Source organism: Spodoptera frugiperda, chromosome 27, assembly GCF_023101765.2.
Source record: "Spodoptera frugiperda isolate SF20-4 chromosome 27, AGI-APGP_CSIRO_Sfru_2.0, whole genome shotgun sequence".
Taxonomy (NCBI): Eukaryota; Metazoa; Arthropoda; class Insecta; order Lepidoptera; family Noctuidae; genus Spodoptera; species Spodoptera frugiperda.
The window spans coordinates 7,496,590-7,522,837 of NC_064238.1; the positions used below are offsets into that span (position 1 = coordinate 7,496,590).

General features: G+C 35.3%; 2 protein-coding genes across 3 annotated transcripts in view; one reads left to right on the forward strand and one right to left on the reverse strand.

Annotated features, from left to right (window-relative positions):
• Window positions 1-3,733: 3,733 nt before the first annotated feature.
• On the forward strand, window positions 3,734-5,714 carry LOC118263870 (cilia- and flagella-associated protein 99-like). Its single transcript, XM_035576071.2, has one exon. The coding sequence runs from the start codon at window positions 3,828-3,830 to the stop codon at window positions 5,607-5,609; it is 1,782 nt and encodes a 593-aa protein (XP_035431964.1). The 5' UTR covers window positions 3,734-3,827; the 3' UTR covers window positions 5,610-5,714.
• Window positions 5,715-12,778: 7,064 nt separating this feature from the next.
• LOC118263843 (paired box protein Pax-6) overlaps window positions 12,779-26,248 on the reverse strand; it is a 36,167-nt gene continuing 22,697 nt past the window's right edge. For both annotated transcript variants that reach the window (XM_035576036.2, XM_035576035.2), the window contains exons 4-6: window positions 15,560-15,835; window positions 14,346-14,530; window positions 12,779-14,179 (exon numbers count right to left, since the gene is read on the reverse strand). In XM_035576036.2, coding sequence (XP_035431929.1) covers window positions 13,622-14,179; window positions 14,346-14,530; window positions 15,560-15,835 — 1,019 coding nt within the window. In that variant the 3' untranslated portion in view covers window positions 12,779-13,621. The remainder of the gene's footprint in view (window positions 14,180-14,345; window positions 14,531-15,559; window positions 15,836-26,248) is intronic.

The window sequence follows — 26,248 nt, forward strand, 5'->3', positions numbered from 1 at the left end:
ATTATAATAATAAAATAATGCACTACGATAAATTCATCAAAAATTATGATATCCAAATATACAATAGAAATAAAACCTTACATGGAAATATAAACAAAATTAAATCGATGATTAAAGCACGACCAGGAAATAATTTCCTGAACGCTGTAACATCTAATGAGCAGAGAGTGAATTCATTACTCCAGCTAAGACATTAAGCCAGCAACACTGACGATGGCTAGTTTACATTTTAACAGCCCTTTTAATGAACGTTACCACGTTAGACTTTAAGACAGTCACCTTATTACTCGAAGCGAGATTTATGTGATAAAGCAACTGAGAGTAGGTTCCTATACGTGATGTCTAATCATGGGCTGGTCATTAAATTGAAGTTATAATCCTCCTACTTAGTAGCGACCATACATAAAGAGCTATAATTCTTTGTTAAGTTCCTTTGTAACTGGCCACGGAGATTGATGAAGCTTCTCCTTAGGTGGCCGACGATAATAAGCTTCCAATAATTTTGTTTCGACTCGTATATAATAATCGATGACTTCTGTTCGTTTCAATTATTGGCTATTATGTCTGTGGTGTTGTTATTGATCGACGAGGTCTTCTTGGTATTTTGAGGTGTTAGGTAATGATTTTAATTTGGTGCTGAGATTAAACGAGATTAATGCAATGCGAGATTCTATTTTACAGGCACTAACTACGTTGCCGATTAAAAAAATATGGGTACTTTGGGCAAGAAATTAGATTAAGTAATTATAGCCAATTTCAATGGAAATCATGACAAGTGGCGAATTTTAATATGAATGACTTTATGAAGAAAGGGAAGAGGATATTTAAGAAAACATAGGTGGATTGTTACAAGGAATTATATAGGAGACTTCACACGGTTAAAGAGCGAGTTAAAGATTATTATAAGGCGTAATACACATAATAGGTTGAATTTGGAGTGTGTTCACGGGTCGTGACGCGGGCGCCGATAAATAACTGAACTGATCCGTGACCTTTCGTGACGATGGACGACCGAGCGCCCTGCCCACAACCCACTTAACATTATCTTGCCTTTGATTTAAACAATATTTTTCCTACTACTTTTTGTTTGATGAATAATTTCAATCCTCATATTTAGGTGACTAAGTTTTTTTAAACAAAAAACCCTAATTCTTATAACATATAATCGTAACAATATCAGTAGAACCCGTTGAATAAACAATTTAAGCTAAGAGGAAACTTGAAAAAATTCTCGTAGAATATTTTACACCTCCGGCATCTGAAAAATCAATTCCGATGAGACCAAAAAGGCACCAGTACCTAAATGTCAAAAATAGGTAACTACATTCAGAGTAGCTGCTCATTTCAAAGTGCAGACATCTGAAGAAAAAACTGGATAACTGGCTGGATAATCACAACCATGAAAATAAGAAGGAAACCTACTTATGTCGACAGACTGCCAAAAGCAGGTGTCATCACAGTATAGAAAGAAAAATCCCGGCGATTACACATAGCACCTCACCTTGCTAATTGTTTCCTCCCATTGCAACCGGCTCAGCAGTTATGGATTTTTAATACATCGGCTATTACGCACTTCCTTTACCAATCATAAAATGTGAAAGGAAGGTTTCACTTAGGTACATATCTTGAACTGATAATCTTAAATCGGTATAAAAAAGTCAATATATTTTTAACTAATTTTTTTACCAGCTTTGAACTAGGTGAACGAATGTAGTAAGGTTAAACATGATTTAGAAATGTCCTATCCTATCCTATCCTATTCCAAATCGTCCAAATGTACCTAATGTGTGAAGTTGGAGATAGGTGCTTGTTGGCTTATGCCTTTTTTTCAGCCATGATCATCTTACTGCAGGTCAAAGGCATCCCTACCCTCCTTCCACTTGATTGGCCACAGAAAGCTCTACAAAGAGATGGGTATCTCTTTGTAGAGCTTTCTGTGGCCTTGATTCCTTTTCGCCATCTCCTACAAACCAAAATAGTCTCCGTATTGTGAGCGTTTCCAGCTATAAAACTAATGGCAAATTATCGAAACGTCGTCTACCCAATTCTAAAACTTAAACAAATCTCACAAAAACTCCGTATCAGAATCAGTCTTAGAACCCATCAATTAATTAACCAACTAAACAACTAGAAAAAAATCTTCGACGGCTCACCACTCCAACTAAAAGTGCTTCAGAATGAAATAAAGCACAAAGATTCAAAAATAACAATGCCAAGTACGTTCAATCGAGAATCATTAGACGTTTTATATGACGAGATGTGAGAAAGGCAAGCCGTATCGTTAATTAAAGGCAGTAATTTGACATGGACTGACAGCTAATATTATGTTGAAATTGATTTGTGTTCAAAGTTGAATTAATTTTGACAGAGTCAATAAGCCACTGCTTTCTTACGATTCAAGTGACTATGGTAGTTACTGAGACTTTTTATTTTGTAATGTACCTTTGGTAGAGAGTTGGTACAATTCTTATGAAGCTTCATTTGGTCATGTTATGATAGATTTAATGGTTATTGTTACCTATATGATGTAAAGAGCCGTGATAGGATAACAATATTTTTTACATTCATAGCACATCACCACATCTAAGGATCTTTAAGAATATTTTATGTACTTGCAGATTTAGATTAGATAGACGATTAGATAATCAAAACCTACTAAGTATTGTGAAATTCACGTGCGTAATTTAAAAGTCAATCAATTTAACCGTTTGTAGTCCTAACATCAAAGCCTATGATTAGCCTTTCAACACAAGCAATTTTTAGGTAGCCTAATAACAGTTTCAGTTAAAAAACATTTGCAAATCATTTTTTAGCATCCATCAATCACAGCTCTTCAAACATTCAAAGAAATAACAATACCTACACAATTAATTACGCGTAAAAGCATTTTACACGCATTTATTATAATAACTACTTAACAGAACTTACACAAGAACCCCGAACTTCTATTAACATGCTAACTTCTGGTCGAACCGATAGTAATTATAAGGAGATCGAACAAAAACCGATACGTCGTTACACCGACAATAGCTTCAGATAACAAGACAGGAACCTATTTAAAATACTTCTAATCGAATATGGCTTTTATGGTCGTGTTTAACACGATTATTATATTTTAAGAGGGAGTGTATGACTTGCAGTTCGCGGGCATCGAAGCGGGCCGAGGTGTCGACCTGTCGGACAATACCTTCGCGTCCAAACTGATTGATTAATGAAGCACCCGGCGAAAACAGACCGGCTACCTAATTAAATACTCCCGTCGGCAACGATTAATGACAGGAATCCATGATGGACTCAACGTTTGACTGACGATTGATTTACTTGCTTCATTTTTATTTAATGTGGGATCTAGTTGAATTTAATATTGGTGTTTGTCACCACATAATTCTTGTACTTCGTCACAGCGAACAAATAATAAATATACATCCATAAATGCTTACGTAAACTCACGACATAGTCCAAAAGTGTAGTCAGACATAGAAAACCATTTTTACTGCCATCCTGCATGCAAATATTTACGTGTTTTAAACGAAACAAAACGAATAAAAATACAAAAATAATATAACATAACAATTTAAATGTTTTTTTTTAAATCAACTTATTTGTACCATAAAAACCTATTATTGCTTCATCATATCAAGTTGTGATTCACAAACAAAGAAGTTTTACATAAAATACATAAAAATTATATACAACTGGCTGTAAATGCGACCTAAAAATGTCTGTATAGCTACGTATTATCTGTCAACAAAATTATTTGTCGTGTTTGTTTGTGTCATGTTTTCATTTCGTTTCTGAAATTACCCTAAATAGTGAACCTTTTAAAAATGGTTTACTACCACACATCTGGAAACGTTAAAATGCTGAGGAATATCCTCCTCGATTATGGAGCTACCAGTGAAGTGTCGCCTTATGAATATATGAAAGCATACATAGAAAAATGTCCAGAGGACATTGATGACACTAAACTATCATGGATAGCCGAAACATTCCTGGGGTTCACTAGACATAAGCAGTTTCTGACGGATATCGCATCACATTTATCTGAAGAACTCTCAGATGATGACCAAGATTACTTCATGATCGTTTTTCATGCTGTTACTTTCCAATGTAAACCAAAAGATATGCACTACCTGTACAAGTGTCTCTTCAACTTGAGTAAGCCTCTTTTAGATACATTCACGAAATTTTTAAGTAACAATGAAGTACTCACATTCATTTCGCAAGTCGCGCAAACTAATTATGATACAACATTTATAACTGCAAAAATAATTGGACCATTATTCGAGTGGCAGCCTTACATCAGTGATATGGGACACACGTACGCCGAACATGTAAAAAAGATAGAGAGCAGAAAATTAAAACCTCCTACTGTACCTGTTCAACCAAATGTTTTAAATCGCAAAGCAAAAGATACGCTGCCTGCTGTCCAGTCTGCAATCATGCCAGCTACTCCTCCAAACTCAATGCACAATAGAAACAAAAGGATGCTTACGAAATCTGCGATTGATCAAAAATTGAAACAAAGTCATGAAAAAAATAAACAAAGAGCTGCACGTCTTTTAAATGATATAAAAAATAAAGATTTTCATTATGCTCAACAAAAATCTGAAAAATTCCATAAACGTATTTCTAGTATCAGAGACGAAATCGAAACAGAATTTGCGAAACCAAAGCAAAAACAGAAGTCTGTGATAACAGCAAATCCGCCGCCTGTAAAAGAAAATGCTGCAACTGTGAGAAGAATGAATAAACGAATACAACTGGCAGAAGAAGAAGAGGTGCAGTGGTTGAAGAACGTTATGAAATCTTGTAGAAATGTTGTCAAAATTGATGAATTGACTGAACAAGACAGACAAGAAAGAGAAAGACAAAGATTATTAGATATAGAGAAAAAGCATTTGATGGGTCAGATAAGCTATGAAGAAGCAGTACTGGCAAAAAAGAAAATGGTGGAAGAAAATAAAAAGAAACATGATGAGTTCTTAAAAGAAAAGGAAACTTGGAATGAAGAAATAGAACGTTGGAAAAAACATGAAATGGAAAAAAACCGTAAACAAGCTGAAAAGCTTTCACTATGTGAGTTGAATTTAATTCAGTCTAAAGGTGAAGTTCTTATGAAGAAAAAGGAAATGGCGGAGAGAATTAAAAAAGAATCTGAGATGATTCTAGCGCAGACCATGAAAGAGAAACAAGAAGAATTAGATCGCAGGATTACCATGATAAAAGAAATAAAAATATTGGCAGCGATTGCTAAGCAAGCAAGAGTACCCAAAGTAATTGATCTCACTGAAACATCTGGACTGGGTTTGCTTTGTGAAATGTCCATAGCTGAACTGCAAGAAAGACTAAATGCCATGAAAATGTCTTTGAAAGAGGAACTGGATAAGAAGAAATCGCTTATTAAAGAGGAAAACAGAGCCGCTAAGCAAGAACTTGAAGAGACAAAGCAGTCTGTTAAGAATTACATTAGCGAGCGTGCAATGTTACGGAAACATAACAAAAAGTCGAACCTAACAATAGTTAGTAGTACATCATCAAAGGAAATAAACGAATTGAAGAAGTTATTAGAGGAGAAACGAAAAATGCGAATAAAATTGACCATCTGACTACGTCAGTAATGTTAATTATTGTAATAGTTACATAAATGATTATTTATCTTTATTCATTCTTATTATGTGTGTTTGTTATAAAATAAAGAGCCCTTGCCCATAGTTTCAGTTTCATTGCCTACCAGTTTATGTGAATACAATTTGCCGACAACTCTTTAACAATTGTCTTTGCACGCTGCTGAAGATCAAGAGGCTTTTGTCAATATATTTAGGTAAATAAATCGTTATTTTTTTTAGTTAATTTTGTATGTCTCCCGATAATTTATGTGATATTTGTGATAATCGTTTTAATTCACAGAGTGCCTTGACAGTGTTTTGAAGCCACGGCCACGGTTACTGATATAATTTTATGAAGAAGAAAAAGTCTTTTACGGTTATTTCTATTCTTCATAGGTACATAAAGTTTCAAGGAGGCATTAAACCTCTGCATTCTGGCGTTCTACGTGGAGGACTAAGGGGAGGCCTTTGTTCAGCAGTGGTCGTGTCTCGGCTGATGATAATGATGATGATGACTGGAGCAATTAACTAGAAAATTATCAACGAGACATTAAAATACATTTCTATATACATTTTTTTTAAGATTATCAATAATATTGAGCTGTGGAGGTGGTTTGGTAATCAACAAAAGGTTTAATCGAGTGTTTCCATACAGGCAGAGCTGAATGAAGATGTATAGGCTAAATTAGTGGATCGCACTGTTCATATTAACATTTAAGCTCGAGATGAAGTTGTCATGTTATAAATATTCGCAGATTCACAGAGCTAAAAACATTTAGAATTGTGTTCTTACATTTTGTGCAAGCTTTCGTACTACATGCAACACTTTTAAATAGGACTAAGTATGTAAAACTAGTTCTGATCATTCGATGATACACTGAAATCAGTAAAATTCAATCGCGCCTTATTGCCAAAGTCGAAATTACCTATGTAACAATAACCTCTCGAGTTATATCCATCGGTAAGGGTAATGTTTTCAGACAAAGTATGATGTCACAATTTACGACATTTCATAAAATAAAAATCTATTACTTCTTCCATTCGCAATATTATTCATGTCTTACACATGTTTACGTCTGTAGCACAAAGAAGTATAGTAGCAAGACTAATGGTGTCTCCAGGCGGGGCCCGCTCGATGCGCACGCGTGAATTGGTTGCTGCACTTAATTAGTCCGCGCCGAACAGAAATATTAGTAATTGGAATTTATAGTGCAGATTTGACGCCTCGCTTGATAAACGACAGAGCAACGACTCCGACCCACTTCATATAAAATACTCTATAAACATGATACTACTTGTAATATTGACACTAATGTTAATAGGTGTAAAATTTCCTAACGTACACAGGTGATAATCCGAGCTTATAATAATCCAATAACTCGAAGCTTTTTACATAACGTGGATCACGTGACGACATATTCGAATCCAAGAAACCTAGTCAATATAATTTGGATTAAGGCAATAAATAAGGCGGGTTCGCCCGTTCATTTGTATCAGCGTATAATTTAAATTCTTTAACGCCAATGTTCAAGATTACGCGGCGAGATAGAGGTGCGGGCGCCCGTGTCGCGGCGACAACCACCAAATAAATTTATATTTCCGACCGGCACCGGGCTCACTTCTCTCTTTGTAGATAATTCGGCCGGTAACGTTGAATGACTCTATTAACAGCTTCCCTTTTTGGGATAAATGTCGACTTTAGGTTGTGTCGTAGCGCAGTCTTATCTATAGTGTGGGATGCCCCGTGCTGCTCTAAACTAACAAGTTTATTGCTCGACTCGTATTATGTCTACTAAATCATGAGTAATTAATAATAAATTTGAATAATTACGTTTTAGACTGAATGCAATTTAAATCACATAGCTCTACAGCCAACATTTATCATTCAAGCAATATACGTAAATTATAATTGATATCTTGTTGATGAATTTTGATAACTAAAATGATTTAAATAAAAATATAAATAAAATAAAAACCGATTAGAAATTCACACTTTCGAGATATAAAATCAGATAAAACAGAGCAGAAAGAAAGTGTTTCGTTTGCACAAAAGTCAATAGGACTATAAATACGGCTTCTCATTTCAAGATTATCGAGATAACAGTAAAACGTCAATAACCACCTAATTGGGAGAGAACAGCCTGGCAGCCGGGCAGCCGGGCCCGTCCTTAGTGAGAAACAAATAAATATTGTAGCACGGTACGAGATAATTTGCCCGATAACTTAATGTGCTTACATTTCGAATCTGCTCATGATTTTATGGGAAACTATCACACCGTATATTTTTTTATTCGATAGTGTTGGAAACTAATCATTTGGTGCCGGTTTTTTTATTTCGTGTTTTTAGTCATAATACGTGTGAACAAGTAAATAGTGCATACCGATCGTCCTACGCGAATCGATAAACATAATCGTTAGTATCACTCGTTTATATGCTAATCGCATTTCAAATCGATAATCATTATAATTTTAGTGTATCGATCAACGAGGTCTCGTATGACTAATTAAAATTAATTTATGTTGTGCTCGGAATGAGTGGTTTGTCGCTCAACTATTTATATCTATATCCCTTTAATCTTTTAATTTGAATTGCCTACATTTTATGTTCACGTCGGTTTGTTTGCATTTAATTTAAATATTTCCATAAGTTTCAATTTGAGTATATTTTTAATGACTTAACTTTCGAATGAGGTACATGGTTGCCTTTGGACACGCTTTATTATTTGAGGTTTAGATTGGTGTAACGTAGATAAGCTAAGTTGGGATATTTAAATAATAATAATTAATTTTATCAATCAACGATCTTAATTTGGTCAGCTCACCTGATGGTGCCTTAGTTTAATTTCACCCCACACTAATCAATATCAATTCAGTACTGATTTAACGATAAAATTCCTTATAAGATTTTATTAAGCGAGATGCACCGATACGCTTCTGCAGTTGAGTGCAAACTAATTTTGCGTGTCAACCCAAAATCCTCAACGCTCCTTATGGGGGACATAACTGCCTCCGATGTGGCTCAACACCGAGTGGGTATATTAAAGAATTTATGTTATGATTGCTCAGTCAATTTGCATAAAAATAATATGGGAATTTTATGTGCGAATGATGTCATATCCTCCGGTGTTTTGTTAAGAAATGTGTGAAAAAAATTAACATGCATAAACGTTGTTTTTGTAAGTTAACGCGATTATATATTGAATGAGTTTATTTTTTTGGAAAGTGTTGATTGGATTGAATAAAAAATAATGATTAAGACGTTAATGAGCAACTTTTGTATTAAACCAAACAAAAAGTTCTTTTAGTTATCTCTCGGCTAACATAAGTCGACAAGATATACATATTATCTACTTATAAAATAAATACTTAAATACCTATTACTAGTATAAAGCTATCAAATTATTTTGATGATTTATTATTAAAATAAAACTTGGCTACTAATTTATTCAAATCCATCACTCACAGGCAGATACATACAAATCACTACAAATTAATTGGGTATTATAAGTCTAATGGGGAGATAATGATCATTATGCTAGTCTAGCACTAACATATAATCATAGCCAGTTTCGTGTGACGTCATAAAATAGACTAAATATATCTATGACTATAAAAAAGCTACATGTATTTATGACGCAGCATTAGGTACTTGAGGCCACTTTATTTTAATATTTAGTCATTATTTATCTTGTTAAACTTTGCTGTTTTTTTTTGCAATTGTCAAAACAGTTTTGTATGAGTTTTATTGTAAACACAGAAATCAGATCTGGTTGCGTTTATTTATTAAATGATTACTTTCAGACCCTTCTCCGATTTGGTTTTGAAAACGCAACGTTTCGTAGAAATACTCAAAGTTGTTTTTTATTTCTTCGTAAATTTTTCGAATTTGTTTTCAATTGAATTTAAATAAAAATACATAATTTATTATACTTTACCTATTAATTGGGAGTGACTTATTTAACATAAGTTCTTCAGTAATCTTTGTAACTTTCACAACAAAACTATTCCTTAACTTCCGACTAGAAAATAACCCTAATCAAAATCCGATTTATTTAGCTCCCAGCATAAAAATATGACAATAACACGGATAATATAATGAAATAGACATAAAGTACAATAAATATATGATGTTATAATCCCGGCTCATACCTCTGTATTAGCACTTTTTACGTGTTAAAGTATTGTGGAGATAGTGCTGTTCACACCGCGCTCTTAATCTGTGCCCCATGTGACAGGAGCACGGCACACGGGACGCGTATTCACACACACTGCCTGGTGAAACAGTGTGGGATTGTATTGGTATTATTTTTGTGTTTTCAAGAGATTTTATACGTTTCTCGGTTTAATGATTAAATACTACTAGAATTAAATTTAGTTTGTTTTACTTTTGATGGTATCGTAATCTGACTTATGATTTAAACGCTGCGATCTTTAAAAATAGTTTTTTTTTCCATTTTGTCAAAACATCAAACAAATAATTTCAATCAATCATATTTTTAGTGTTGTGACATTTAGGCAATATTTTTTATCATCAGAAAATAATAAATAAATCTTGAGAAAATATACTAGTTTGTGGAGCATAGTGTGTAGTGACGCGGGCTGTGCGCTCGGCGCTTCAAACGACGGACAAAATTTATTGTTATTGGTGCGGGCGCGTACATGCATCCTCACTCCGCGCCTATCACGCGTTACAACTTTATCGAAGCACCTCACTATTCCGAATAAACGTAACGTCTTTATTCTTTGTACAACTGATTTTTATAGCACACATAAATTTTATTATTTTAATTTGTTTCACTCATTTTTGATGATAAACATTTATGGTGATTTATGGAAAAATATTAATTTTATATTAAATGTTGAGTCATAAAATTATTGTGACGATTATTAAATCAATATAATTAAACTTATATCCCTAAAATTTATTTGCGAACTCAATTAGGAAAACGATTATGATGTAGTTCTTATTAGCATTTTACTCATTAATACCAATATTTCTATGAAATATAATACGGTTGATACCAGTTCGAAAGCAAAAGCTCATTATCTGTCCAATATAAAATAATCAAATTCGCTCAGCCACCAGAATAGGACCGCTCGCGCTCTCATGCTGCGCTATAAAGTTTCTGCGCCATCGCCAATTTGTTAATGATACTACATCTACATAATATGCACATTTACTCGCAAACTACATATACAATATAAATATAAGATATTATTTGTACATTTGTGTCTACTGTCCACTTCATGATTAGGACTAGTGGACATTTTAAGCCCCAATAATGTCTCCTCTCAGCGTATGTTACAATGAAATCTGTCTATTTACTTACTCGCTAATTACACCTACGTTTATATTACACACAGTCTTATTTTGCTTTTTTTAATTCCTCTCTGAATCATCGTCTGTTTTTGAACTGCAGCCATTCAGCATAGGTACTTATTAATTAAGTTTTATAGGATTAACAGATTTTTCAGTAGTAAGTATAATGGAAGTATGAATATCGATAGAAAGTACCTATCCTTATACTCCATTTAATACCTCACCATCAAATATAACGTTAACTACTTTACATTTTGTAGGTAGGCTTTCCCTAATCACTTCCAGGCAGTTATCTGGAAGCGATATGTAGCCATACAGTCCTATCTCCTGTTTAAAAAATATAAGATTGTTTACAAAACATACACTTTCTAATAATTACCATTTTTATGGAATAGGGGACAAACAACCATGAAGATCACAGCTGATGGTAAGCGATCAGTGCCGCCCATGGACAACACAAGAGGAGTCAACCTCTTGAGTCAAGTGAGTCTTGAGTCACAGGTGCGTTGCCGGCCTTTTAAAAAGGAATACGTTATTTTCTTGAAGGTTTGAAGGTCGAATCCGTTCTAGATCAATTTGTTACAAAATCCAAACCAATTACATCAACTTTATCGAAAGTTTTTAATCCAGGATAAGATTAATTGGTGTGTATAGGTAGGTAGGAATGTGATACCCAGTGTCCAACAACCATTGTTACTGAAGCCAGGTTTTTCTGTTAACTCCGATCAGCTTTCACCATCGTGATTGTCGATATCCGGGAAGAAGTGAATCGGTTTAATAACAATGAGGAAAAAAGGGGATAATTGTCGTTGCAATACTGACAAAGGGAGAATTACAACTCTATCGTTCGTGGACTTAATAACCGATCGCCGGATTTAAACTTTTTCCACTTAAAATTATGTAACTTTTTCTCATACCTTTTGTAGGATATCATGATAATTATGTATTAAATAACCGTTTTATTTGTCCCACTTTCATCCATAATTACATGAGTATCATAATAATCCCAGATTATTGTCTTTTTTGGTCTGGGAGTCTAGGCAATTGAATCTGCCTACCTTTTTTTGGTTATTAGGATGCACCCTAATTTTGATCTACTAGTGTTCATTTAATTTTTAGGCTATATTGTAGACACGGCACGAATAGGCCGGCTCGACCGGAGTGATACCACGCCCCAACGCTTGCTTTGTGTTTCGTTTTGTGACTGAGGTTACCGGAGGCCCAAGGGGGGTACCCCTTTCCAATCTCCAATTCCTCTACAATCCTTAAATTCCTAATGCCCAAAAGGCTGGCAACGCACACTGGCGTTCGGGTGTCTTTGGGCGGCCGCGATTGCTTACCATCAGGTGATGATACATGATACATGGATGGGTTAAGAAAGTTTCAGTAATGTTGGCCTTAGTAAATTACATATGCTCGACTTGGCGGAGGCACTGCCGTACCCCCAGATTAAGTCCACTAAACAAAATTTTTCTTTATCAAGTTAAATCTTTTCACATAATGCTTTACTGAATATAAGTGAATATTTATTTATTTATTTATTTATTTAACAATAAGCACACCAACAACACAGTCACCCACATATTCAATTAAAATAACCAACAAAATAAAGGCATTTCAGTAACCATGCAAATAACAGGTATGCATAACATTTAACACATGGAAGTCAGAGACTAAACACGTAAAAAACTAAACAATATGCCTTATAGACTTAAATCAGGAACGCCAAAATAACAAAATCATTTGAGTTACTTGGATGTGGACTCATCACAATATTTAAATAGGGAACGTCTGTATGGAATAGCTTGTTTTATTATAGGTACTTATTAAGTAAAAGTAAAACAAAATAGATAATTTAATGATTTATTTTCATATTTTTGTAATATTTAGGTACGTATGTAAACTGTCTCCTATATTTTACAATAATTATTAATTTTCTAAGCAATAAATAGTATACAACGCTCATTGTAATAATATTTACAAAAATAACTACTTAAGTACAACTTGGGGCGAAATGCAGAGCGCCCAATTAACGAATTCTATAAATAGTGCCGAAATAATAAACTTTAGTGACCTTATTCCGTGTCTAACAAATACTTTTCAAATGTTTGTAATCATCTAAAATCGGTGTAAATATGTCTAAATTTTGTATTACTCTGTAGATATGAAACACGTTAGGAACTTTTTTTTCTCCTGAAACCACTTTTTACCATTGATTAATAATACTTTGGTATACTCGCTCGAAGTATCACATTGTCTAAGTACAAACCAGTTAGAGTCCTTGTCTATTACAAATATGTGTTGCGCCAGGGTCCACTGACCAACTTCAGTCGCGACTGTCTAACTTTATTTACAACTATACACCTTTACCGAAACTGCCTCCATTGAAATCGAACATATTTATTTGCCTTGTGTACCCCACAACATTACAGTTCAACAAATCACCAACTACTCGCCTATTTACCTACTAAAAGGGAGTTTGTGCATCGCTATAATTAATCATGTCTTCTTTACACTAATTAACAACTCCAATATCTACATAGGTATTTACATTAATTTACAAACTAACTGGAGTATTAGCACTCTAGAATCTTAATTTACATAATTATTCGGAACATGGACATTCGATAGGAATGATAATTGTAATACTTTATGTAGGTAAAATGTAAATAAATTAATTATAATGACTGTATCAACGATCGTGTTTAGTGAGTTGTAGTGGCAGGTCGCTGGAGGTGGGTCGCTGCCGGCGCGGGCTCGGCGACCGCGACCTCCGCGGCCGCTCCTCGTTGTCACTCTCGTCGTGCACGTTGATCTCCTCGTCCGAGTCCGAATGCGACTCGTATCCTCGAGCCAACTGGATCGACTGCGCCGCCAACAATGCTGCAGCCGCTGAATGTGGTACTAGTGATTTAAACGCGCTATTCTGTAATGCAGGGTGCGGTTTAAAAGCGCTTCCATCAAACGCTGTCTGCTGTGAAAGTGCTTTCAGTGCGTTCGCATCGAATTGTTGATGCGCAAATGCCTTCAGGGCGTTGGTGTCTTGGTGCGAAAGAGCTTTGAATGCGCTATTTTCTCCGCCCATTTGCGGGGTGTGGTAGGAGACGCGCGTGGGAGAGAGGGAGCGAGAGCGGGAGCGGGAGCGGGAGGGGGAGTGGGGCAGGCGGTGCGGGGGCGAGCCGCCACCGCGCTTCAGGAGATTCATGCGCTGATGGCGTCTCCACTTGGCTCGTCTGTTGGAAAACCAAACCTGTCAGTAACGGTAAATAAAAATGATTAGTATTCTGTCATCAATGTTAACAAATTCAAATTAATGCAAATTGAAAAAGTAGAGTCTTTTATTGACATCTTTGTAGATTTTATTTGATATGGATCTGTATAATTATGCAAAAGGTCAAGTCATTTGAGCTATTTACCTGAACTCGTGCTTCTGATAATGATGTTTTGGATGCTAGTCTTTCTCGTGTGGAGACGCAGGGATAATGAGATTTTTCAAATTCTTTCTCTAATTCTTCCAGCTGGTCTTGGCTGAAGGTAGTGCGGTTTCTTCTGAACTTCGGTTGTTCTCCGTCTAATGAACCGGAGTCATCACCGTCTACATCTGTTTCGTTAACAAAGGACAAACATTAATAAAACGCACATATTAAACCTATACACATTTATATATAAACTAGCTTTTGCCCGCGACTTCGTTCGCGTGGAATAGTGACTTCCGGCAAATTTTTGGTGTTAACCACATAGTTCCCGATCTCGCGGGATCTCTTCAAAAATGAGATGTGGAAGATATTCCAGGGAACTCTTCAAAAATCAACATAATGAGCTCTGCGTTTGAATTTAATAGATGTATACTCACTTAGGGCATTGAAAAAATAGTTTAAAAACGGACTTAAACTAACTTAAAACTAAAGAAAGCTACGAATTACGAATTTATAACAATTAAAAAAGAAACTATATTACAACCTATCCTCTATGCTATAATAACCAAGCTTAAACTAAATAATTTAAAAGAAACGACTTAAATCTAATCTAATTAAAAAAAAATTAGACTTACAATTTTATTAAAAAAACTAACTACAGTAACTACTAATAATCGATATCAAACTAAACCTACGTTAAATAGTTTAACCAAAAAACCAGGAAAACCCAACAAATAAACTTATTTTTATTTTTTGATTTTTGAAATAAAAATATATCTATGTCCTTTCTAAGGTTCTAAACTATATCTGTACCAAATTTCAACCAAATCCGTCAAATAGTTGCGGAGATTAATGGTATAAGCATAGAATGTTCGACGTGATTATTTAATTTGACATAACTTTTTTATTTATGAACCGATTGACATGAAACAAACACTAAATGTAAATTTAAGCATCCCACAATATATTCGTGAAAACCGCATCCAACTCGGATCAGCCGTTTCTGAGATTAGCGCGCACAGACGAACAGACAAACAGACAAACAGACAAACAGACAAACAGACAAAAAAAAAGTTAATTACATTTTTGGGTTCGACATCGACATAACAATAACCCCTGCTATTTTTTTTATTTTTATTTTCAATGTACAGACAACACTTTTCTACGATTTTATTATATGTATAGATATATCTATTTTGTATAAATATTTTTACCTATTAATCCCCGGCCAGAAGATAGGAATCCTTGGTTAACGTCAGGGTGTGGTACTCCTGACGGCGGGCCAGGTACTCCAGGAGGTAAGGGTAGTGAGCCAGGAGGCCACACTCCTCCACCGCCTCCCCAAGGGAATGCTCCATAAGGGGGAGGAGCGGCATACAGCCCATAGCCTGCAGCCCTCGCAAACTCAGCCGCAGCTCGTTCTGCAGCCCTGTTCCTTAGTATCCTGTTAATTGACGATACACTGGGGGCAGTAGCGTTTGTACAGACTCCTGTGGACAAAGAAAAATATTTCATTAAGATACCGAAAAAGTAATTAAGTTTATTATGTACAATACAAAGAAAACAGGATAATAACTCTTTTAACCTTTACTTTCTGGAGTACACAGTTAATATCGAAAAAAAAACCATTAATTTGCAATTTTTATAAGTTTACAAGCTCATATACAAATAACCAAAATCAGGAATAGCGAACAGAAATCGTCATTACAACAACATAAGCAGTGAATGTTGTTTTTCAAGTTAAGTAACCGCGATGGTTATACTCAGTGAGCTGTACTTAGTGTTAATGCACACCTTGCTAGAAACATTTCGCTTTAAGCACGAATATAGTAATTATGTAGAGCAGTTTTGAAACACGGTGTCTCTTAGAACGCAACACAAATGTGCATAAAATTATGGTCGCGCGTTAAAACCGATGCGTCATTGGTCGCGTTTTAAAATCGCCTGCACTTATAGCATTAAGCAACACAATCAGCTTATGCTACTCCATGATTATTGTAATTATTCTACAAGTGACTTGGAAAATTGTAGAAACGCGGTTGTCATGTTTCCTTTTTTTTGTTAAGTTTGTTTTGTTCCTCCTAAGCATCCTGGTGTACGAATACCAATTAACTTTATCTATTAACGAAAAATTAACCTGCATGAATACGGTTATAAGTGTACATGACCACTTATTGGAACTGGTTTATGTAATCAACTGAAAATGTACATAATTAATAATTGTTTACTCTTTGATTTACATCTTACACATCATAATATCAATCCTACGTAAACTTACTAGTGTTCAAGTAATCAATTTCTCATATTGGAAACAATCCATATAAAATTGTTGTTATATAGGATGATTTAATCATCAATAAGCACGTGTACAACATTATATCAATACTCAGTAATTTATACTTGGATAGTAACACCATAATGATCACCTACACACTACATAACTTGGGTGAATTGTTGGTAATCATCAAATGATTGACGTACGAGCTGATCGTCGTTCTTAAGAATCAGTGTCAGAATCACAACGTGATCGATATTCATGGTACATATCAATGACAATGATGTCTGTTGATATTTAGAGTATAATTATGATCATTGGAATTTTGAAGAGTCATCATCATCATCAACAGCTACATGATATCCACTTCTGAACACAGGCCTCCACAAAAGTTTTGAAGTGTATCAGGAAATTAAGGAAAATGTAACATATTTTTGAATGATTGATTTGCATGACATAATTTAAGGCTCAAACCCGAGCTCTGAACGTGTTGTAACGTAAACTAAATGTGCGCGCGAGTTAACTGCGTGCCTCGATCGCGTGCCGGTGCAGCCTTGGAGAGCCATCCCATGTAATTTTCAGGAAACACTCGAAGTAAGTGCCATAATTTAATCATAGCCTGTCCGAGTGTAATTGTCGTAGGATTCGTTGTTGAGCTACCGAGCAAGCCACTCAACTGTTATGTTTTAAATAACTCCACTTTTGATTGCTCTTTTATTCTTCATTCATGAATACTGGTTTGTGTCTGAGTGTGAATGTAATGTATAAAGTAATATACAGAAATATTAAATATTTTTACTTCTTTTCTAGAATTACTTTACGTTGTTTGGAAAGATATAAGGTTCTCAAAATCTTTTAATAGATAGCGATTGATTTATGGGTCAATCAATTCAAGATAACTTTTTGTTCAGTAAATTTAAAACTGAAACAAATCCTAGTTCTGAAAGAATTTTCTACCCAGAGAATGCAATATTTACGAAATCATGAAGTGCTATAGAATATTTTAAATGACAATAACAACATCATAGCTGAATGAAAAAAAAATCACAATAACATTAGAAATTGAATTGAAAGTGTTAAAGAGTTGATAGTTCAGTAGCTATAAATCAACACTAATTTCTAAAGCACACAAATTGGTCGTAATAACTGAAGCTACGATAACTACTAGATGTCTCCATTTATTAGCTGGTGCCTTTAATTAGCTAAACGATAGCGTCCCATAGACCTGCTAATTACAGGCTGAATGTGGCTTGTGAACAGAACAAGGCAAAAATATCGAGGAATAGAGCTTCAACAGAACAATTGCACCCAAAGTAAACACTACAAGGAAGCTAAAACAATTATTGTTTTGTCATTAGGTGCATATTGCAATCGACATAACCACTTACTTGGACTAATAACGGCAGTAATCCCAAACAATTTTCATAACTAATAACTACAACAACTGCTTGTTCAGACTCGGCATGTATTACTCGCACTTTATCGTACGTACCAATGTTCAAAGGCAATTTGTCCGCATTTACGTAGAATAGATCCATTTAATGCAAGCCAGTCATTTAAGCAAGTACGTTGTAACTTAAGACAATTATATCCAGGAACAATAATTGAACCTAATTGCTTAATGATTGTTGTGCACGTGACCGGATAAAGAGACATTTTCTATAATATACGAACCGCAATAGAAAATTACGCAGTCGCGTTTAAAAATATGCCACCCCGTCAATTGTTTGTTATAAGGAAACGATTTGATGTACCTCACGGACGTGTATAATAATTATTATAATAACGCTTGAGACTATTGCGATTCATGAAGATGGATTTAAAGGCGGTCACCGTTGATAATGAAGCACTATTGTGAGGCGGGCCGGCGCGCTTCAGCGCAACCACCGCTTGACGTATCAAATAAAACACAAAACGTACCTGTTATAATTTACTCAAAACACAAAGCCTTATACAGTATAATGGTAATGATCAGTTGCGCGGCTTCGTTCATTGTTAGCACGTCGAAATGTATAAAAAGGTGCCCTCTACACAATTTGTTTGGCTCGTAATCGGTGCGTTGAGACGAAGGCTCGATAGAACCGCCTTCTGTGCCGCTGGACGTCAAAAGTCAAAAGCTTGATAGCTGAGAATACTACAATGGTGACTAGTCATCACTTACCAGTCAAGATCTCTAATTACAATGGGAGCAGCCGTTTTTCAAAAATAAAACAACCCGTTGAAAATCTCTTAACGTTTTGTGGGAGCTCAGCGACGCGTCGCCGCTACTTAATCTACTTCGTCTTCTATTCTTTTAAATAACAAAAAACTTCAATGATCTTTAACTGAACAGTTAAATTGGTTTTTGTCTAGTAACAAGCACGTAGCCTATCGATAGTTTCGATCGACAACGTTCTACACGGGCGTGTTTTCAATTTGGATAAGTCGATAATAATTTTATTATGAAAAAATCACCATTATACGCGTTACTGTCAATGATCTGATAACATGTTATTTCATCAGTGTATACTGTGCGAAATGATTGACTTTTCTGCAGCTGATTGCATTATAATGAGTGTACTGTGTGGTATCATATAATTTTACCGAACTTTACAGACAATGAGCACCGATCAGTGGTCCTAGTGGTAGTATTTGTTTAGAGGCAGATCATTATCCATCAACAGGTTGCAGGTGGGAATGCGATATCTATAATTGTTCTTTTAATGATTTGGGATCGGGCCCGGATCCTACATGCTTAGTCACGGTCATGCAATTTGTCTAAAGTCGTTTAATCATGATTAGTCACAATAGGGTCCGCTTCTATTAAAAGGTTAGATGTCTACAACATAAAGAGCATCTTATACATCAGTACGCAGGGGCTGTCGGTAACGGCACAATTAAAAGCGATAGAGTTTTTTCTTATCCCATCATTATACGGCGGAAAGCGATTAATTATCGAATTAACAACATTTATACGTGCGCGCTTTACGAAAGCGATTGCATTACATTTGCTCAAGATAATAGGTGTTGAGTGTTGATACATAACAATTATTTTATATAAGCTCTTAATTGCTGCGTGTCTCTTGAATGAAGGCATAAATTGAAATATGCAGCGTTAAACATGAAGCAAGTGATTTAGATTCCCGTGGCATCCTAATAAAAAGCAAATTGCTTTAAAAATCTTAATGTTTCTGCGTCCGAGTGTTGTTAGTTGGTACCTGCCTAAAAGCGTGGCATGTCCAAAGATAAGGCACTCCGGCGCCGTCTGGCTATAGACTGTTTAATCGGGTTAATTTATCGATAATTGACGGAAAACCTTTTTGTTTGTAATGCCGGGAAGTAACAGTAATTGTCACGCCTTTGAAGATTTACGCTCGTTTCTAAATTGAGACATTAACAGTCGGATCTCGTGCCTAATGGTTTGGAATGAATTTGTTTGTTTGTTTTACTTATACCGGTTCTTCGATACGTTCGGCTGGTAACGCGACGGATGTCGGATTCTATCGAACCACGCTAATTAGCTTTAAACAATATTTCAAATGTCTAAGGCAATTAATTAGCTTGACGCTTATTTGGCGAAATTGTTTGTCTAACTAGAATTGAACACGAATTCCGATATTATTTAGTGGTTTTGTTCGGTGCAACATTATTCGAGAATGATGATTAAATTCCAAATAGACTTTGATAAACTGAGGCTGTACTTATTCAATAGATTAGGTGTTTGATCTCAATCTGTGAGACATTAACTGTAATCAATTTTATAATCAATACAAATTTTGTTATCATTTATTGCAGCCTTAATTACAGGCTGATTAATTCACTGCAGAACCTCATTATTAACGGACAACTAAAATATCACATAGGTAAATAGGTGATACTAATAGATATTAGATATCAATTAATTGACTTTACCTATTATTGATATTTATTTGGTACGAACTGTAAATTCCAGCAAAAAGGTCCTGAAATGTTATCAAAAGAAAAGATAAATTTGAAGAAAAGGAATCAATCACCTTAAAACTCTTTATACCGTTCAGAAAACAAACTACCTACTGTAAATTATACCAATTAAATAATATTGGATGTTTTAACCCCTTTCGTTTAAATTCGGTTAGATATAATAAATCTTGTAAAATAGTCTGCTTTATTTAATTAATAACCGTGTCGTAAGTACAATCAGACCTGTAGGCGCCTAGTTTGTCGTTTATTAAGTAGTTAATTATAAGTTCTTTTGAACTCACCGTTTCTCAACAGAACAGTTTTCCATCAAAGCTCAAATTCTAATTTGAAGACGATTAGACGCTTCCTTCAGTGCTGTCGCTCCAAAATAAAAATCACGTCCTCATTGGACGTCTAGAACCAGTTAACGAATGAGTGGCGTCACGTCGTCTAAATGAATTATTGTTGGCTTTATGGGGAACATAAAACGATGAGATCGGATGCAATCAAGCGGCACCCGCCGCGTCGACTGAGTAAAAAGGTGTCTGTACCTCCAGGGGGCCTCGCGCAACCGTTGCGCTAAACGCCTACCCTACGCACACGCGCTCCACTCGTTTCAATTAGCTCTCAATGGCCAAAGTCACAAAAGATGTGCCAACCCGAGATGAATAATCGACCCGCAATATCTAGCTCCCATATCATTTGAATAACAACCTGTCCTGCAACAATTAAATGTAAAATGACAACCCACAATTCGATCGCTACAAATAGCACTACAATAAACGATAATCGGAACGATTTATTTATGTACAGATACCATTCTTGTGCAACGTTGATCGCTTTCAAAACTTACAAAGCCCATTAGGTAATTCAATAACACGACAATGGCTAAGCAAAAACTGATCAAAACGTGTTTTTATAGTGCCATGTTCAGGCAACGATTAAAGGTTCTCCAAAACCTAAATCCGAAATCATGACCGTGACCCTCCCAGCGTCGGGCAACACTGTTGATGTGATGCACTGCTGGGAACCAATTTAATGCTGTAACAAATCAATAAATGTATCGGTTTATTGGAAGCTGTGTAGAGATCGATTTGATTTATTTCGACCGTACAATAACGGCGAACGAGGTGGGACCTTGTTAGTAAATGTCAAAAGACAAAAAATGCTCATTCTATCTTTGAGTACCGTATCGTACTAACATTAATATTTATATCGAAGAAATTGGACATAATATTACGGTACTAAAGTAGATCGGAAATGTGAGTTTAAAAATGATCACTAAACGCAGATTGTAAAAACAACATTAACAGGGAACAATAAATTATAAAAGTGTTTTTATGGCCGACCAAAACATTTTAACACCCCAACCGTAAACTTACTCGTCATCCGTTTCGCTAATTAATCGGCGCCAGCCAATAATTTGGGCCTCAACGTAACCCATACAGTTTGTGGGCTAAGAATGCAATTAATCAAAATATGGTCAGTAGCTAGAGCCGCCCGTAACGCCTCGTAAACCGATATCGATTTAGTCGATAAGTTGCGCAAGCCATTGTCCAAAACTGCCTCGTCACCGCTAACAAAGACGGTAGTGGATACCTTATTAAAATTTAGCTGGCTTCGATGAGCTGCTCTGTTTTAATAACTGCTCGTCGGAAAACGATCGACAGACGTGCACCGCTCTCGAGTGGTTGCGTTTTTGACACATTCCTTTTGTAGTCACCGTTTGTATAAATATTAAGTTAAAATAAATTGGACCTTTCGGGACGAGTCATATTTTTATAAATACTAGTGGTCGCCTAGTGGCCGAAATTCGACCATATATGATTTAATTTACAATACCACTTAACGTACGTTGAAGGATAATTTTTATTTAATTCAAACTCTTTTATAAAACTCTTTTCATATGAGACGTGAGAATATCATCGCAATGTCTATCGATTTTGACGTTTTGTCAAATACGATCAGTTACTATGCATGTGTGTGTAATGTTTTATTTATTGATTTAATGTACTTTATAAGCATTATTTTTGAAAAATATTAGCGCTATGCACTTCTCCTACACATAAACTATAAGTGTACCAAATTTTATGCTCCTACGTCCGCGCAATTTTCGTAAAAACATTTACAAAGTTTTTGCTTCACGTATTAATATATAGATAATATGAAAGCTGGATTTTTTACAAGCATCTTCAAATATCTTGAATACGCGGAATAGTTTGATGGATAGTTATCAACAGGCGACTATTGTGTAGCGAGAACTAAATATTATTGTTGGAGAAATTAAATTGAGTGTAGGCAGATACGTGCCGACAATGCAGATGTAACTTTAATCAATTTAGGCAAGTGGAATAGATGCGCATTGCTCGGGCACGCGCTAATGACAAAAGGCTCGACCGTTGAGCGTGGTCATTTTGTTATAATTTGATTAAATTTCTATTACTTACACATATTTTTTGATTGACCACAGACTTACAAACATTTAGTTAAATATTTTTTAAATTTTACCTAAATTAGCATCCTACTTATTAATATGTTTTGTACACAAGAAAGGATTAGATCTATTTTGTTTTGGGCAAGCCAACACATGCATTTTCACTGCAATTCTTGCACACTAGTAACTTCAGTGGAGTTCAATCACATAAACGACTCAACAACATAAAGAACTGTCATGAATACTCAGCGAAATAATTTTGTACTAGACCCAATATTATAAAATCTTGCCTTTAATTTAGTCGTTAAGTTGAAGCTCAATAAAATCAGTTACCAAGTACTTGTGAGAAGAAAATAGATTCAAAACTAAAAAAAAATTAAGTCATGTCAGTTGTAGTATATTAATACTTCTGTAAAAGTAATAGTTATTCGGGGCTCCCTAGTCGGCAGGTGGTCCGCGCCGGTCAACATACTTTGATACACCGAAACCATCGACAGATCTAATGGAATCAATCATAACTACAACCCCGGACAATCCAAACCGTCTAAATTGAACAAAGCATTCCTGATGCAATAAAGCCATTCAATTTTAAGTGTAAATCGTAACCACAAAAGCTAGCGGTAAATTTTTGAATATTTCGACTTAAAATGCTACAGAATTTATTTAAATACAGCAACGTTTACGACAAATATGTGAGCATTTACGCAAAACAACCGACTGACATGGGATCGCGTGCAATTTTCGCATACAACGGAGGCATGAGCGCTCACTGCGCTCAAGCAATTATTTTAAACACATTTCAACAAATGACGATAATGTCAGCCGGTCGCAGAGATAAGAACAAAAAACATAAAAAAATAAAAACGCTCACTGAGCAATTGTTCGAACCCTTCAAAAGAACTGGTTCACATATTATTTATAATCAGAATTGCTTCCCTCAAGTATCAGTATCAATATGAGTAGATACTCATACTTACTAATTGAGGCTCAAAAATTTGAAGAATTTTCGTGAATTCTGTTTGCACCAATCAGATATTGATATTTTTATAAGGATGGTGGGCATCAGGAAACGGTTATTGTTGTCTTCGATTTTACTGTATGTTAATATTTGACTTAACTATAAGAAATGTTTTCCAAGTATTATAAAGTCGTGTAAATAAAACGTGTTTTATATAGACGTTAACCCAATCATGTGCTCTGAAGTTACGGCGCCCCCTGTGGATTTAATGGCTGCGAACCAATTTAACAACTCAGTTTAGCACAGTGTTTCCCATCAAGAATGTTATCGTCTCCTAATCCGGTCCCCACTGATATCGTAAACCAGAAGTGGTCTTGTAAGCAAAACCAGTTCCAATGCGATCGCACGCACCCTACCGAACTGCACTGCACTAGAGAAAACATCAAGGCAAAGAACGTCCTTTGACGACGAACGCATTAATGACTTTTAATTAGGATTGCGATTTTGAACTTTATTCTGTTGTACGGTTGAATGTGAATACATCGCACAATTGACGGGCGCTTAAGCCGTATTTTCTTTCAGTTGTTGATGTTTAACGTCACGCATGGGCACGAGAGGTGTCGTTGGTGCAATTATCGCAATTGGCTCGTTGGCCTCTGAGCTAAAGACGCCCATCGTACTCTAAGATATGTGTGTGAGCATGTTTGTGTGTCGTTGTTACGTTATAGGAAAAGACATTTCAACAAATGTCCACAATAATCGTTATGTTTGTACTATGGCTAACAATATTAGAATTTGTGCTGTGGTTAGTTGCAGGATACTTAACATTCGACTGGTAAATCTTATGAAAGTAATCTGAATTTTACTGCGCAGATATAAAAAATAATGAGTGGAAACCGAATTATATATTCAAATTGTGAAAAATATACGTTTTGCAGCAGGAAATTGGGGTATTTGGTTCGAATATAATGACATTATATAAAAATATACTTGCATATTATGTGTAACAACGACATCTTTATACTCAAAGCCCTCCGATTTAGTGACACATTTATTGTGCAGTTGGCTTGAGTCCCGCGGCACTACGCGACATTCTTATTTATTGCTCTTTATTGCGTAGAAATTTTGTCAAAATTGTTTCATTTGATCTCGAGATCAAAAGAAAACAGATTGACATAATTTTCTACACAATTTATTAAACTGTGGTCAACGTAAACTGAACATCAGGATTAGACGAAGTTGGGCTTCATTTAAACGGCTTTTACAGTAACTGAATTATGTAATAGGTATATACCGAAATATCCCTTTAAAGAGTGTCATGCTTGAAAAGAATTGGTTTTTTCACATTATGTTCAAATACTGGTCAAAATAGGCGTTGTGAAAAAAGGAAATAAGTCGTTAACATAGTCTTAAAATTAACTACTATTTAATAGTGAAAGAGATTCTGCAATAACTAAAAAGTAATGAATATGTTTCTCTAATTTTAATTTGCGCACTGTGCCGTAACCTATGTATAGTATTTCACCTTTACTATGCGTGCACATAAGAACATGCCCGAATAAATTTGAGTGTGTGACCTTTACACATAGGCTCGCTTACATAATACATATAATGATACCTAAAGCATTGTGTTGCTCGCACATAGACACAAAATCCAATAGATGTTCTCGGATTACATTATATCCGCCGTCAGCTACCGCGGCCATTTACAAAACTAACAGACCATATTCGGGCTTGCACTTGAATGGCTTTGCCTATTGCCCTGCCGAAACTGTTTGACACTCATCTAAAGTTCATTACTCAAATACTTTAATCCTATAATTAGATAAGTGTTTGGTTTCTGGCTACACTGAGCGGTTCGCAGCTTGTGGGTGAGGTGACCTTGTTTTTCGGTGGTGGTAGTTTTGTTGCTAGGAAAATTTTGCACTTAAGGAAGTACATCGTCATCACTATTTGAATAAATAAAATATTTAAAATGGTAGGTAATTTATGTATAGCTTAAAAGCTTTCATTTATCTGGTTAAATGTTAGGTACTAAAGATTGAAACTAGGACTTTAAACTTACTTATTGAAAATATCTATTTCTTAATAACTTGCATTATATCCACAATTAAACATAATAGATGAAGATACAACCCACTCATTTACTAGGTAAGATAATAAGCTTAACCCTGACTTAAACCAACTTCTAATCATTTCCTGGTTCATTTAAACCAGTTCTTAGACAGATCAGTCTCAATTACACGAGCTACACAATTCGCACGTCATCCATACCGCAATGATATATGAAAACGTCTAAAGAACTCCACTCATTGAGT